The sequence below is a fragment of the Morus notabilis genome, unplaced genomic scaffold, assembly GCF_000414095.1.
Source record: "Morus notabilis unplaced genomic scaffold, ASM41409v2 Scaffold946, whole genome shotgun sequence".
Taxonomy (NCBI): domain Eukaryota; kingdom Viridiplantae; phylum Streptophyta; class Magnoliopsida; order Rosales; family Moraceae; genus Morus; species Morus notabilis.
In genome coordinates, this window is record NW_010359240.1 from 111780 (window position 1) to 125507 (window position 13728).

At 31.3% G+C, this 13728-nt stretch overlaps 1 protein-coding gene across 1 annotated transcript; it reads right to left on the reverse strand.

Moving 5' to 3' along the window:
- Positions 1–482: 482 nt before the first annotated feature.
- LOC21400785 (septum-promoting GTP-binding protein 1) lies at positions 483–4750 on the reverse strand. The gene is made up of 6 exons (XM_010093811.2): positions 4242–4750; positions 4037–4157; positions 3756–3852; positions 3591–3630; positions 2980–3063; positions 483–1006 (listed from the first exon to the last, which is right to left on the reverse strand). Exons 1-6 carry the CDS (start codon positions 4602–4604, stop codon positions 842–844), a joined length of 870 nt encoding a protein of 289 aa, XP_010092113.1. The 5' UTR covers positions 4605–4750; the 3' UTR covers positions 483–841.
- Between the last annotated feature and the right edge of the window lie 8978 nt (positions 4751–13728).

The following is a 13728-nucleotide window of genomic DNA, read 5'->3' on the forward strand; positions in this document are numbered from 1 at the left end:
CTATAATATATATATATATATATATATATATTTGAAATCTTTATTCTAAAACTTTCTTACTACGAAATTGAAATCATAAATGCCGATTTGAGAATACTAAAAATTTAACATGTGAAATCAACTTATATTCATCTGATCTTTCAAGCGGTCTAACAAAATCTCAACCATTGCATTCAATACGTTTTTATGTCACTATAGTGTGAATAATCATTGTCATCGCAGGGTGGGTTGCCGTCATCAATCCGAAACCTCATTAAAAAGAACGAGCAGCTTTACGACCCCCATTAAAATACCCGCAGTATTAGTATGGACCATTTGTTACTCCATGGATGTATGAATCCCCTGACTGGTACGTCAAAAAAAAAAAAAAAAAAAAAAAAAAAAAAAAAAAAAAAAAAAAACCAATTTTGGTTTTATATGTGTTGCCTTGAGTCACCCCCCTTCTAGAAGTAGTTGACCAAAAATACTAAAATAGTCTCGTCTTCTACACACGTATACACATATTTTATTTCTTACTAACAAGTGTTCGACACGAAATATGCCCACTTAAACACGGTAAAGATAAAAACGACAATCTATTACCATCACTTGCTATTTAAAATTGGGTGTAAAAGACTAACAAGAATAGAGAAAAAGACAAGTCTTTGAGCTTTATGGGGGTCAATTATATGTAACGCCTCCTGGGGTTGGAAACTCCCTTTTTCTTCCAACTTTTTCTCTTCCTTTTTCTTTTGGCAAAATTTAAAAATCTGCTTTTTTTTTTTTCCTAAGCTATATACATATGGGTGATTAGTTATTAATTCGAAAAAGGGAATAAGGCAAAAAAAAAAAAAAAAAAAAATTAGAAGTCGATGATGGGTTCTCCAATGGTCAAGTTTCTCTCTACTGTCCATGGCAAGTTAAAGAGCTTGGCCATGATGAATTTGAATATCTTGTTGACGTTTATGTTGTGAGTGGCACTTGAGAAGAAAAGGGTTGCTTTCATTGCCCTTGCATAACCCCTTGCCTGCAATATTATTACATAACATTTATATATACAATTAATATTTATACACTATTCATATAACCATAGTCACCCAACGAACTCAGTGCTTGTTTTGTATTACTTTTACTTTATATCTTTACTTGCTGAAAGAAGAAAAATAAAAATGGTTGCGTACATAATCTAGCAGAAATTTCATACGTGACTTCACACAAAACGAGTTCAAAAACCCCAACGAAAAGGGGAAAAATTATGTATTATACCACTAAAATCCAATAGCTTTACAATGATGTTATCTTTGTAGATTTTTAAAAAGTATTTTGGTAGAAATATCAAAAACATTTTACTAAAATACTCTTGGAATATGTCTGGTGATCTTTGTCGAGAAGAAGAAATAATCGACATACTATCTTAAATTCTTTTGGCAAACTGAGAGACATAAATTTCAGTTTATATCATTAGATGGTATAAACACAAAAACGATGGGCGCGAACTCATTCTAAAATGATTTTATTTTTTGTATAAAAATGAAAATGAAAACGTTTTTAATCTCAGACAGAAATGATTTTTGAAAATGCTTTTAGTAGTTTTATTAAGAGATTATGCTCGAGAAATGAGAAAACGAAAATAAAAAACGATTAAAAATTATTTTTTATTTTTTTCTCATTTTACACTAAACTAAAAAATAAAATCATTTTAGAACGAGTTCCAAACGCGCCTATAAATTTCAGTTTATATCATTAGGTGGTATAAACACAAAAACGATGTCTTTTAAGTGGCACTTCTGTAACTTTCTAAGAGTAGAAGCAGAAGCAAAAATAGTTTTTGGTCTTAGCCCCTTAAGACATAAAGAGTAATAAAGTCCTTGCATACACAATCTTGTGTTATACTTTATTCAACATGTGGCCCTCTCATGCGTATCTTTTACGCGGAGAGAGAATCGGTGGGGTTGGCAAATTTCGGTAATGGATAACAGAAGGTGTTTGTTTTGGCAAATCTAGTTTTGTTTTTTTGAGTGAAAAATTAAAAAAAAAAAAAACAATTTGAGTTATAATTTTATTCGAATTCATATTCTTTTAAATTTAAACTCAATTTTAAACTCGAGTTTAAGTTTTCCCTTCAACTCGAGTTCAGAAACTCAAACTCAAGTTAATGAACAATATTTTTTCTATTCTTAAAAATGCTATAACTTTTTCGTTTTAATTCTGATTGAAATGATTTTTTTTTTCTATGCGTTGACAACGAAAAGACGAATAAAACTAAACCCACATACCCTATTAAAATTTTTCATCAGCATTGAGTTTTTATTAAAATATTATCTAAATACAAATTCAAGTTTTGACTTACTCAAACATAAACTCAAAAAGATTCTTATCTCAAACCATAACTCAAATGTACACAACCAAACGCAAACTCAAGTTACAACTTCAACTTAAGTTATAACTCAAATTCGATTCAAACTTAACTCAAGAATACTTGCAAAAGAACAAGCCCCTAAAGTGTCAAGAATTGACAAAAAGCAAGACGACCACCCCTCAAAACATTCTTCACGTTCACATGCTCGTTTTTAGGAAACGTCACTCTTCGAAAATTAACTATTTATGACATAATATAATAATAGTATACTACTACTACCGCAATAACAATAACAATTATAATAAATCAATTTTTGAGGTGTTTTATATTTGTGGCAATGAAATTATTTAAGAATTTGGACTTCCAACTTAAAGTTAGACTATTAAGTACGGCGAACAAATATCTTTATAAAATGACGTTTAATACTATATTTATATTTATATGATGTGGGGTTCAGGTTTATTTTAGTGGTTACAATATTGATATTGGTTAGCAAGGGTTTTGCACTATTTTGCTTGTTTTTTTAGGGATATCAAAGAAAAAACAATAGAGGATTGATTCATTGATTTGACTTTGTGCAAATGTAAATTTTGCACCAATTAATATTTTGCAGGAATTTTTTTTTTTTTTTTTTTTTTTACCTGAGTCACAATTGTCCACTGCAGATCTGGAGGAAGTCTAACGAAATCATCAAATTTTGTTCCTATTAGTATTGGAATTGCTGTCTGCAAAAGATCAAAAGGGAAAAAAAAAAAAAAAATTAAAAAAAAAACTTTAGACAAAACGCTCTAGCTAGGGAGTATTTGTGATAATTAAACAATGTCCCACAAGCACTCATTCTACGGGCAAAGTATCAAATTCTGTGCTAAATCTTTATGTCAAAACACCTTTTATATTTAAGTTTCATCACCAACATGAAAGTGAATTTGTCAATGCCCTTAAATCCATGATTTTCACTTTCTTTTCTTTTTCTTTTTCTTTTTAACGCATCATGAATTATTATGGAACTATTGTAAGCCTTGTGCAATTGGGAGATCATTTTCTATGAATAAATGGCATTTATATCAATTTACACTAAGTAACTGCTTATTTCACCATCCAAAAAAGCAAGTTAATTTATAAGAAAAAAATAATTGATATTTCATTGCTAATAATTTGATGAAATAAGAACCACATGATAATTACTTTACTAAAAGAGCAACTAATGATAATTATAAAAGAGAAGTAGGCAACCATATTGTTGAGTGAGTACCTGATTCCACTTTCTTGCTTGATTGTACCATCCAATAACACTGAGAAAAAAAAAAAACCAACAACAAAGTTAATTTCTTGATTATAATCATAGTTTGTGTATAGATATATATATATATATGTGTGTGTGTGTACATTTATACATGTATGTATAATAATATTATACCTGTTTAGCGTACACCGACTAGTAAGATCAAACATGAACAAAATTGCCACTGCATCTTTGCAAGCAATTGGAACATGAGCCTGGGATGTTAGGTCACCTAGAAAAAAAAAAAAAAAAAAAAAAAAAAAAAAAAAAAACTAAGTTAATTCAACAACATCAGAAAAGAAACTAAAAAACCCATGATGAATATGAGCCCAAAACACATATACATATATATATATATATATATATGTGTGTGTGTGTGTGTATTTACAAATGTATATATACATACAAGTTCATACCTCCTACATCCCATATGCTAAAAGAAATCCTGGCTCCTTGAACAAGTAAAGTTTTATCCATTAAATTTAGTCCTGACATCTCCAAACAATTCTTTTCCTGCTCATCCCCTACATACTTGATCTTGAAAATTAAAAGAAAAAAAAATCAGAAAATTTTTTTTTATCTATTTTGAGCTTAAAAAAGAATTATTTAATAAGTACTCACAACAAAGCTAGTTTTCCCAATCTGGCAATCGCCCAACAAGCTGATCTTCAAGGTCACAGAATCCGGATCCGCGTCACACCCGCCGCCGCCGCCGCCGCCCGAGATGGTAGGCTCATCGGAAGAAGGCGAGCCGCCATCCTCCGACGAGAGCGAGGGGCCCGCCCCGCGGAAGGGCAACCTCCGGTACCGGCTTGGCCTGCCAATAGAGCAAACCACAATTCTGTCCCATATGAACTTGAAAAACTGCTTTATGATTGATACACGCTCTATTATGCTCCACCTTATATTGACATGAACATTAATCTTCCTGCAAATCTGCGTCATGATCTTCTTCTCCTCCTCCTCCTCCTTTGGCTTCTTCATCCATGAAATTGAAAAGTCTTTTCTTCTTGCTTTAAGAAGACATAAATTTTTTAGCCTTTTTTTTTTTTTTTTTTTCTTTTCTGAGATGTTTATGAAACTTTCCTTTTTTTTTTTAACTAACCCAATGCTTGGGAGGTGAAGTGTGTTATGTGAGAGGACAGTTGACCGGTATTTGTCATTTTTTGAGTTCCTATAAAGTCCATAAAGCCGGCTTCTTGGATACTTCGACGGATGGGGGTATTTTGGTAATTTCAAATATTTGAGGTTTGCCCAATGAGGCGAGAGAAGGGTAGTTTGGTAAAATGACGTGTTGGGAGGTTATAAAACAAGTGCAAGGGGATAAGAAGTTTGTCCACGTACACAGAGCACAAGAATCTTTTGAGGTTTTTTAAGATAAGAAAATGCTTGGAAGGAGACTTAGAGTGCGTTTGGTTTAAGGATTTGTGTCATGGTTTGAATCATGATTTATGGCTTGTTACAGTATTTTTTCTCACAAAAAATACACGTAAATTGAGAATAATTCTGAATCGTGATTCTAAATTCATCAACTAAACGTCCTTTTATTAAAATGGGAAAGTAAGTATTGGGTGTGGCGCTGCTTTGGGGATAACGGCGTGGGACATTTTTGGCTTGCTTTGGGTTGCATGCCCTAGAAATTGCTTTTTTTTTTCTTTTTTTTTTTTAAATTCTATAATAGGTACACCCCATTATAAGTTTCTCCAAAAATTATTGATCGCGATGTTAGAATATAAATCAGACTGCGCGTGTCGTCTCGAGCTAGATACAGTGAGAAGATTTTTTAAAACAATATCAAGACATTGTGCGTTTGGTTCAAGGATTCGTGTCATAGTTCGAATCATGATTCGTGACTCGCTACAGTATTTTTTCTCACAAAAAATACACGTAAATCGAAAATAATTCTGAATCCATCAACTAAATGTATTCTAATTTTATTGTTACCGTTCGATTTAAATCGTATTGTTTGGGTCAGAATGTCTCTCTGTTCTCTTTCTCAAAAGTTGAAAGGGGTATTTTCAATGCGTGTTTGATGGGTTGTTTTCATTGATTTGTTGTTTGAGAAAGTTGTTTGGAAAATAAAGACAAAGGAAAACAGCCTCGTTTTCCATTTGTCCAAGGAGAAGATGCCATTAGTTATCAAATGTGGCTTGAAAGTGAAGAAATTTTGCAAATCACAAACTATTCATTTCCAGGAAAAGTTTTGGGATTAGATTGTGTTTTTTTTTTTTTTTTTGTTTAATCATAAGAGCATCGATTAGCATCGAACACTGAATCATAGTTATCACATATTTTGATCTCAACAAAAGAGATACGTGAAATAATTTGAACCGTTGGATTAAAAAACTAGAAAGTGTGCTCTAAGAAAATCAAATGTTCTCCACATATTAAAAAGTTAATTGATGGCCTCATTCATGATATATACAATTAGAAACTTTGTCCTTTACATACGTAGATCTAGATCAAAGAATCTCTGGCTTTTAGAATGAATGAAGGAAAAAGCTTCTTGGGACAACATAGAATGACCACATAACCCCCACAAGCCTCCCAACTATTTTTCCTTTAGCTTTTTTTTTTTTTTTTTTTTGGTTCATTGTATTTTTCTATTGCTTTTGGAAAAGTGTATAGCACAATGAAAAAGGTGGTAACTTTTGGTTATTCATTGATTGCCATTGAAACTTCCTCTTTACTCATCCCCCATACTAGTTTTTATCTATTTTTAAGTACTTTGGGACACTATTAAGTACATAATGGGCATCCATGACCAAGGTCTAGTGCTTTGGCCACTTGCAATTAAAAGGGGTTTTACTTCCTTTGACAATTTGAGAGGTTTTACTATGAAATCAAATAGTTTCTTTGATTCCCAAAAATATACCCTCTTATAAACATTAGAAAATGAACAAAGTAGAACAAAGTCACTATATGCCATGCAGCTTCCTAGTTAGTTCTTTAGTTGACAAAAAAAGAAGAGAATAACTATTTTTCTTGTTTTGATAAAAGGAAAAAAGTGTATAAATATTTTGAAGTTGAACAATTTGTGTTAGAAAGTTTCCATTGTTTGAGAAAATAGAATTTGAACTCCAACTAAACCAACGATTTTTTATTTTTATTTTTTATTTTTATTTTTTGGAAAGGAACCTTGCATTACATAAAACAACGGGGGAGTTTGTTTTTTTTTTTTTCCTTCAGTTTTTGGCCTTTTTTTTCTTCCTTATTCGGTGGGAAGTTGGACAATTTCTATTTGTATAAAATGTATTATTTAAGCATAAAGTAAAAAATTAATGGGTAGTCATTTGGTGGGGAAGTCCCTTATAGGGAATGGACACCTATGACCAAAACAACCTAACTAAATATCATATATTCTAGAACTACCTAACTATATTACATGTCCCTAGTTTTTATTTTTCGGCCTTTGTGGGTCATGGAATTGGGTAAGAATATGCAAACGGAACTACTAGCACACTACTATCCCCCATTAAATTAGAGTAATATACTTCTAATCTCATCAAGTCAACATATAATTATCATATCTTTTAGAAGTTTCTTTTCTAGGTTTTGAAAAATGAACTACTGAAAAATCCAGCATTGTTCTTTTCACAACTCAAGTTCTATTACTACAGTGTTTTCTCTCATAAAAATTCAAATTTAATATTTTTTACTACGGTATTTTTCTCTCATAAATACAACTCAAGTTTTTAACTTGAGTTATGAAACAAACATACTTAGTTTTAATCGTCAAATATGTATTAAAAACTGTTTGTTTTACAGATTTAACGATTAAAAACTGACCCTACTAAACTCCCTTATCTTTCTGCATTTTGGTACTTTATAAAAAATTTGTCCTAACAATTAAATATATACGAGTATGAGATGTAACATGATAAAATTATTTATTCTAAGCAACAATAATTTCAAATAGATGTAATATGAATATACACAATGTCTTTTTTTTCTCATTGTTATACTTTTACATATAAGTGTTATATATATATATATATATTGTATCAAATTTTACTTTTACATATTACAATTACATTTAGATTGTCTTTCACCAAATTTTTAAGCATATATTGTAGTTACCAAATAACGAGTAGTGCATGTTTCTATACATTGAATATGGTTAAAATCTCATAAAGTAATACACACATACATACATATATATATATATGGACATACTTTTACACAAATTTTACAGTTTAAAATAAAACCCCACTAGTTTTTCTTATTTCACCATAAAATTTTCATAATTACAAATCAATATCATCACGAAATCACAATTCACCGGGCCAATTGTTGGAGACCTATAAGAGCTAGCCTAGTGGCTACACACTGCCCACCAGACGTGCATGTTTGAAACACAAGTAATAACAAAATGTAATATTCTTTAGGAATTGATTCCAAGTTTTTGCTAAGGCTAAAACCTCACCTAAGCATGATTAGGCCCTACTAGAAAGGTTTAGAATAAATGAAAGCGAAAACTAATATGATTACGTATATTCGTTTTTCAGCGCCAGACATTGATTCTAAACACACGTGTTGACGCATCAAAAGAGAATATAAAGCTCACGACTTCAATTATGACACTAACAATGCAGTGTTGTAGAGTTATGGGGTGGGGCCCTATGAAAGTTGTTTAAACCCCGTTTATTTTATCGATTTGAGTTTAAAATTTAAGTTTTATTACAGTAAAAAAATTTTAGAAACAGTCATATTTAATTTTTTTACTATAATAAAAAGTTTTCACATAATGTCACATCTCAACTCGAATATCAGCGAACTAAACAGCTTGTTATTTTCAGGCAAAACTTACAATAGGAACTGCATTTTTGTCAATTAACGATGTGATTTATAATTAAATTTTTGTGTCACACGTTTTAAGTTTTTAATGTGAATATCGTGAATCAGTATAGAAAAATAAATTTCTGTAAGAGGTTGCCTTCTTTTTAACTGGGTGGTTTACGGTTTATTTTGGTTTTAATGCCGTTGGGTGAACGTTATGTATATAATTTATGAGCAACCCCACACTAAGGATAAATGCATATCTTTTTGTTGCAGAAGGGTTCAAGATTGAATAAATACGGAAGAAGAACGATAGAGAGAACAAACAACGCTAAAACTTAATTGGTCCTTTCATAAATTGGTGACCTTTGTGGTTTACGTTTAAAGACATATGAAAATAACTAATTGGACATTTGGATTATGAAAGTGACTAGGGCCTACCTCTAAGGACGTTTAGTCTATTTGATGTAGAAAATCAATAAAGTTTATAGATATTTTGAGGTTATTTTCTATAGAAATAAAGTTTTGGTTTTATTTACATTCTTATTTTAGTATGATTTGATCTCATTAAAGTTTAAGGGTGAACCACTTAGAAATAGGTATGTTAAGATCACATTGCATGAAACTTTCATGCTACACATCCACATCATGATCCGTGTCATTCAGTTGTATCAGCATATGTGATCATTGATGGGTCGAGTTATGACAAATGTAATAAAAGCCGCTTTGATCCTATGTTGGTATGATTGATGGACCAGATTCAGCTCGTATAGTTATTTTACAATGCATAATTATAAGGATACACATATAGCTCGAGCGGGAGATTATTGGATCCTTAATCTAACATTGGGTTAATATGTGAATAATTATGTGTTGCAGACTGTCATATAAGGTTAAGCCCATTTTAAAGTGATCTGCTAAGGTTCGGGTAATTTGAGTTTTAATGTATCTAATAAGGTGTGGACTTTTAATGTGTAGAGACTTAAGGATAATTTCTATTTTTATGATGAGTTAAAATAGAAATACTATAAGATAACATGAAAGTTATTTATATATAGCGGTTATAGTCCCCAGATCACATATTATATTCTATTCTTTCTGACATCCCATCATCAAAGAGAGTAGTGAAAAAGCTAAAGAATTCTCTAAGAAAATATATTGATCTGGAAGATAAACTGCATGGTTCTAAAGAATAATTGATCGTCATGGATTCAAATACGTTTTCACTTATTGATTTATTAATTCTTGATGATCTAACGTGAACGTTACTTAATTTTTTTGAGTGATGGTTTACGCCGTAGGATATTTTTAATGGTTAATTCATGGTATAGAAAAATAAATTTCTATAAGAAGTTGCCTCCTTTTTATTTTGGTTTTAATGTCGTTTGGTGAACGTGACCCATATCGTGTGGGCCATATATTATGCATATAATTTGAGCAACCCACCACCAAGGATAAATGCATATCTTTTCGTTGCAGAAGGGTTCAAGATTGAATAAACACCGAAGAAAGAAAACGCGGTCTTGTTCACTTCACGGATTCGAGTTTTCAATTCGAGCTGAGATGTGATATTTTCTGAGAGCTTTTCACTGTAGTAGAAAAAGTTAGATGTGACATTTTCTGAGAGCTTTTTACTATAAAAACCTAAAACTGAAAACTCGAATCGGTAAAATGAACGAGACCTAACTTGCATAATTGGTCCTTTCATAAATTGGTGACCTTTGTGGTTTACGTTTAAAGACACGTGAAAATAACTAATTGGACATTTGGATTATGAAAGTGACTAGGGCCTGCCTCTAAGGGCGTTTAGCCTATTTGATGCAGAAAATAAATAAATCTAGAGGAATGCTCTAAGAGCATAAAGTACTTATATCATTTCTTAAACACGATAAAATTTGTCTTTGAATTTTCCTATATATTATATGAAGATCAACCTTTTTAGAAAAATGACTCAAACTAAAAGTAAATTAAGAGAATAGATTTTATTAGTTTTCCAAAAATATTTGTATATATATATATATACCTAGTCTTTAAAAATGGCACCAATCAAATTAATAGTACATCAGTTTTAAAAGCTTAATTTCCTGTGCAGCAACCAGTATAAATTAGATTGTATAAGGAGGAAACTGATGAACTTACTTTTAGAGTGCATGTGTGTGAATTTTTACTCTTTATTTTTAATTAATACCCTTTTAACTAATAAAATTACATAATTAAAAAAGATATTAATTTAGAGCAAGGGGTAAAAATTCATATTTATGCATTTTAAGGAGTATATACGTCTAATTATATATGTAACATCTAAAAATTTTCATGAAAATGGTACATTTAAATCTAAAATTTCTCGTGCTATTGCTCCAAATCATTCATCAAATCATGGGAAAATAGATTAAGCTCATTGTGCTAGTGACGACGGATTAGTTAGGATTTTTAATTTAAATTTTATAATTATCTTCCAGGATATATTTTATTTTATTTTTTAAAGAAATTAAGATCATGTTTATGTTGTACAATTATTTTTAACTAGTCAAGTTTATCTTTTATATCTCCATAAATGCATCACGCAATTTCATTCAAGGTTTTAATGATATTCTCTCTCCTCTTTTTGGTTCTATTTCTCTCTTTTTCTATCTGACTTCTATCCACGTTCTTCAAAATGGGCCTCTAAGCCCATCTTGAGCATTAAAGAGAAATGGATCAGGCCGGCTGAGTCTACATAAGGCACTTCTGGACCCAAAGCCTGATCGGGTTCTGTATGGGGTCGCCCAACTCTTATGTTTCATTAAAAAAAGCTTAAATGGGAAAGCGAGAATAGCTGCTAATCTAGATTGTGACACAACAACACGATTTGAAATTCGTACAAAATTAATGGATTTGAATTTATTATAAATAGGACCAGGTTAAAAACAAGTTGAATCTATATAACACGATTAAATAACAGATTATTTTTAGGTTAATCCGCTAATTCACAATTGACCCACTGCAATCCATTTATTAAAAGTATCGTATTTGAGTAATGCGATTAATAATCCAATTACAACCCAATTACAATGTGTTTGTTACCTATTTACATTTGTAAAAAATCATATACTATATACAGTGCTGGAACTTTGAGCCGACGAGCCTGCCCGAAGTCTAAATTTTTCAGGCTTGGTGGGCAGGCCCATATGGCCGCCCGTCCAAGCATATTTTTGGGCTCGGGCTTGGGCCGCTTGAGAAAAATTGGAATCGCTGAAGCCCGCCGCCGACAAAAGGCCCCGACTGTTGACAGCCAAATTTTTTATTTTTATTTTTTTCCCTTTGGCCCGAAGCCCGATCAACGGCTAGTTTTTTGAACATTGGCGCCAATCCGACCCGCCGCCCGAAAGCACGATTCCAACAAATTTTTTTATCGTTGCCCAATTTTTTGCCCGACCCCGCCCCGCCGAGACAAAAAATGATCGTTAAAACTGAATTTAGGGGAAAAAAATTAATTTTTTAACCCAAAATTTTTTTTATAAATACTCTCCAACCCCCACATATTTTTCTCATCAAAACTCTCTCAATCTCTCTCCATCTGTCTCATAATTTTTACATGATTGGTAATGAATTCAATAAATATGAAACAAATCCAACTTTGTTTTTTTTTTTTTTTTATTTCTTTAAGTCTGATATGAGTATGTATATGTATGTATACATGTATGTATGCAGCATGCGTGATAATAATTAATATAGAAGGAGATGGATATCTCACAGTCACTACATTCTAGGAAGGTGATCAAATCTGACATATATGGAAGGCAAAATTAAGATTAATGACTCAAGGAAAGGAAAAGAAAGAAAAACAAAGAGCGCGTTTGGTTTCAATCTCAAAAATGTTTTTCACATTTTTTGAGAAACAAAAACTGAAAATAACCTCAAACGCGTTTGGTTTGTGTTTTCTTAAAAACTGAAACTGAAAATGTTTTTGACCCTTTTCATATTTTGTATACATTTCTGAAAACGGTTTATACTCGTTTTCATTTTCTCATTTTTCATTTTCTTCTACTCTCGTTTTCTTCTTTCCTCGCCGTTCTTCGTTCTCCGTTCGTCTGCACCATGGTCTATGTCCGCCAAAAGGAAGATCTTTGGAACTCAATCATCACCGGCGGCTTCCTCCAGATGCACCCGGGGTTCGCCGCCTCGGGTGGGGATGGGCTTCTCCGACTACACCTCAATTTTTTTTAAACTGAAAACAATCTGGGAATAAAACTACCAAACACATTTTCAGAAATGCATCCAAAATAAAAATGAAAACGTTTTTGTTTTCATTTTTATACAGAAAATAAAATTATTTTAGAATGAGTTCCAAACGCACCCAAAAATCAACTTTGACTCGAGAACTACTTTAATTATTTGCATATAAATGGGCCATGAAACGTCAATGCCTTTCTCATACACATTCATTATATAAATGGGCCATGGAACTCAAGTTAATTTATTAAATTAAGTTAATAGTGCGTATTAATTTTAATTTTTATATAATTTTAATATAAAATAATTTAATAATTATTTATAATAATTATTAAATAATAATATATACAATATTATAAAATTAAAAAAGATAATAAAAAATATTTTTTTCCCAGGTCATTCAGACTGGCTCCAGCAGTCAAAAATAGGCCAAAAATGATCGTTAAAACTGAATTTAGGGGAAAAAAATTAATTTTTTAACCCAAAATTTTTTTTATAAATACTCTCCAACCCCCACATATTTTTCTCATCAAAACTCTCTCAATCTCTCTCCATCTGTCTCATAATTTTTACATGATTGGTAATGAATTCAATAAATATGAAACAAATCCAACTTTGTTTTTTTTTTTTTTTTATTTCTTTAAGTCTGATATGAGTATGTATATGTATGTATACATGTATGTATGCAGCATGCGTGATAATAATTAATATAGAAGGAGATGGATATCTCACAGTCACTACATTCTAGGAAGGTGATCAAATCTGACATATATGGAAGGCAAAATTAAGATTAATGACTCAAGGAAAGGAAAAGAAAGAAAAACAAAGAGCGCGTTTGGTTTCAATCTCAAAAATGTTTTTCACATTTTTTGAGAAACAAAAACTGAAAATAACCTCAAACGCGTTTGGTTTGTGTTTTCTTAAAAACTGAAACTGAAAATGTTTTTGACCCTTTTCATATTTTGTATACATTTCTGAAAACGGTTTATACTCGTTTTCATTTTCTCATTTTTCATTTTCTTCTACTCTCGTTTTCTTCTTTCCTCGCCGTTCTTCGTTCTCCGTTCGTCTGCACCATGGTCTATGTCCGCCAAAAGGAAGATCTTTGGAACTCAAT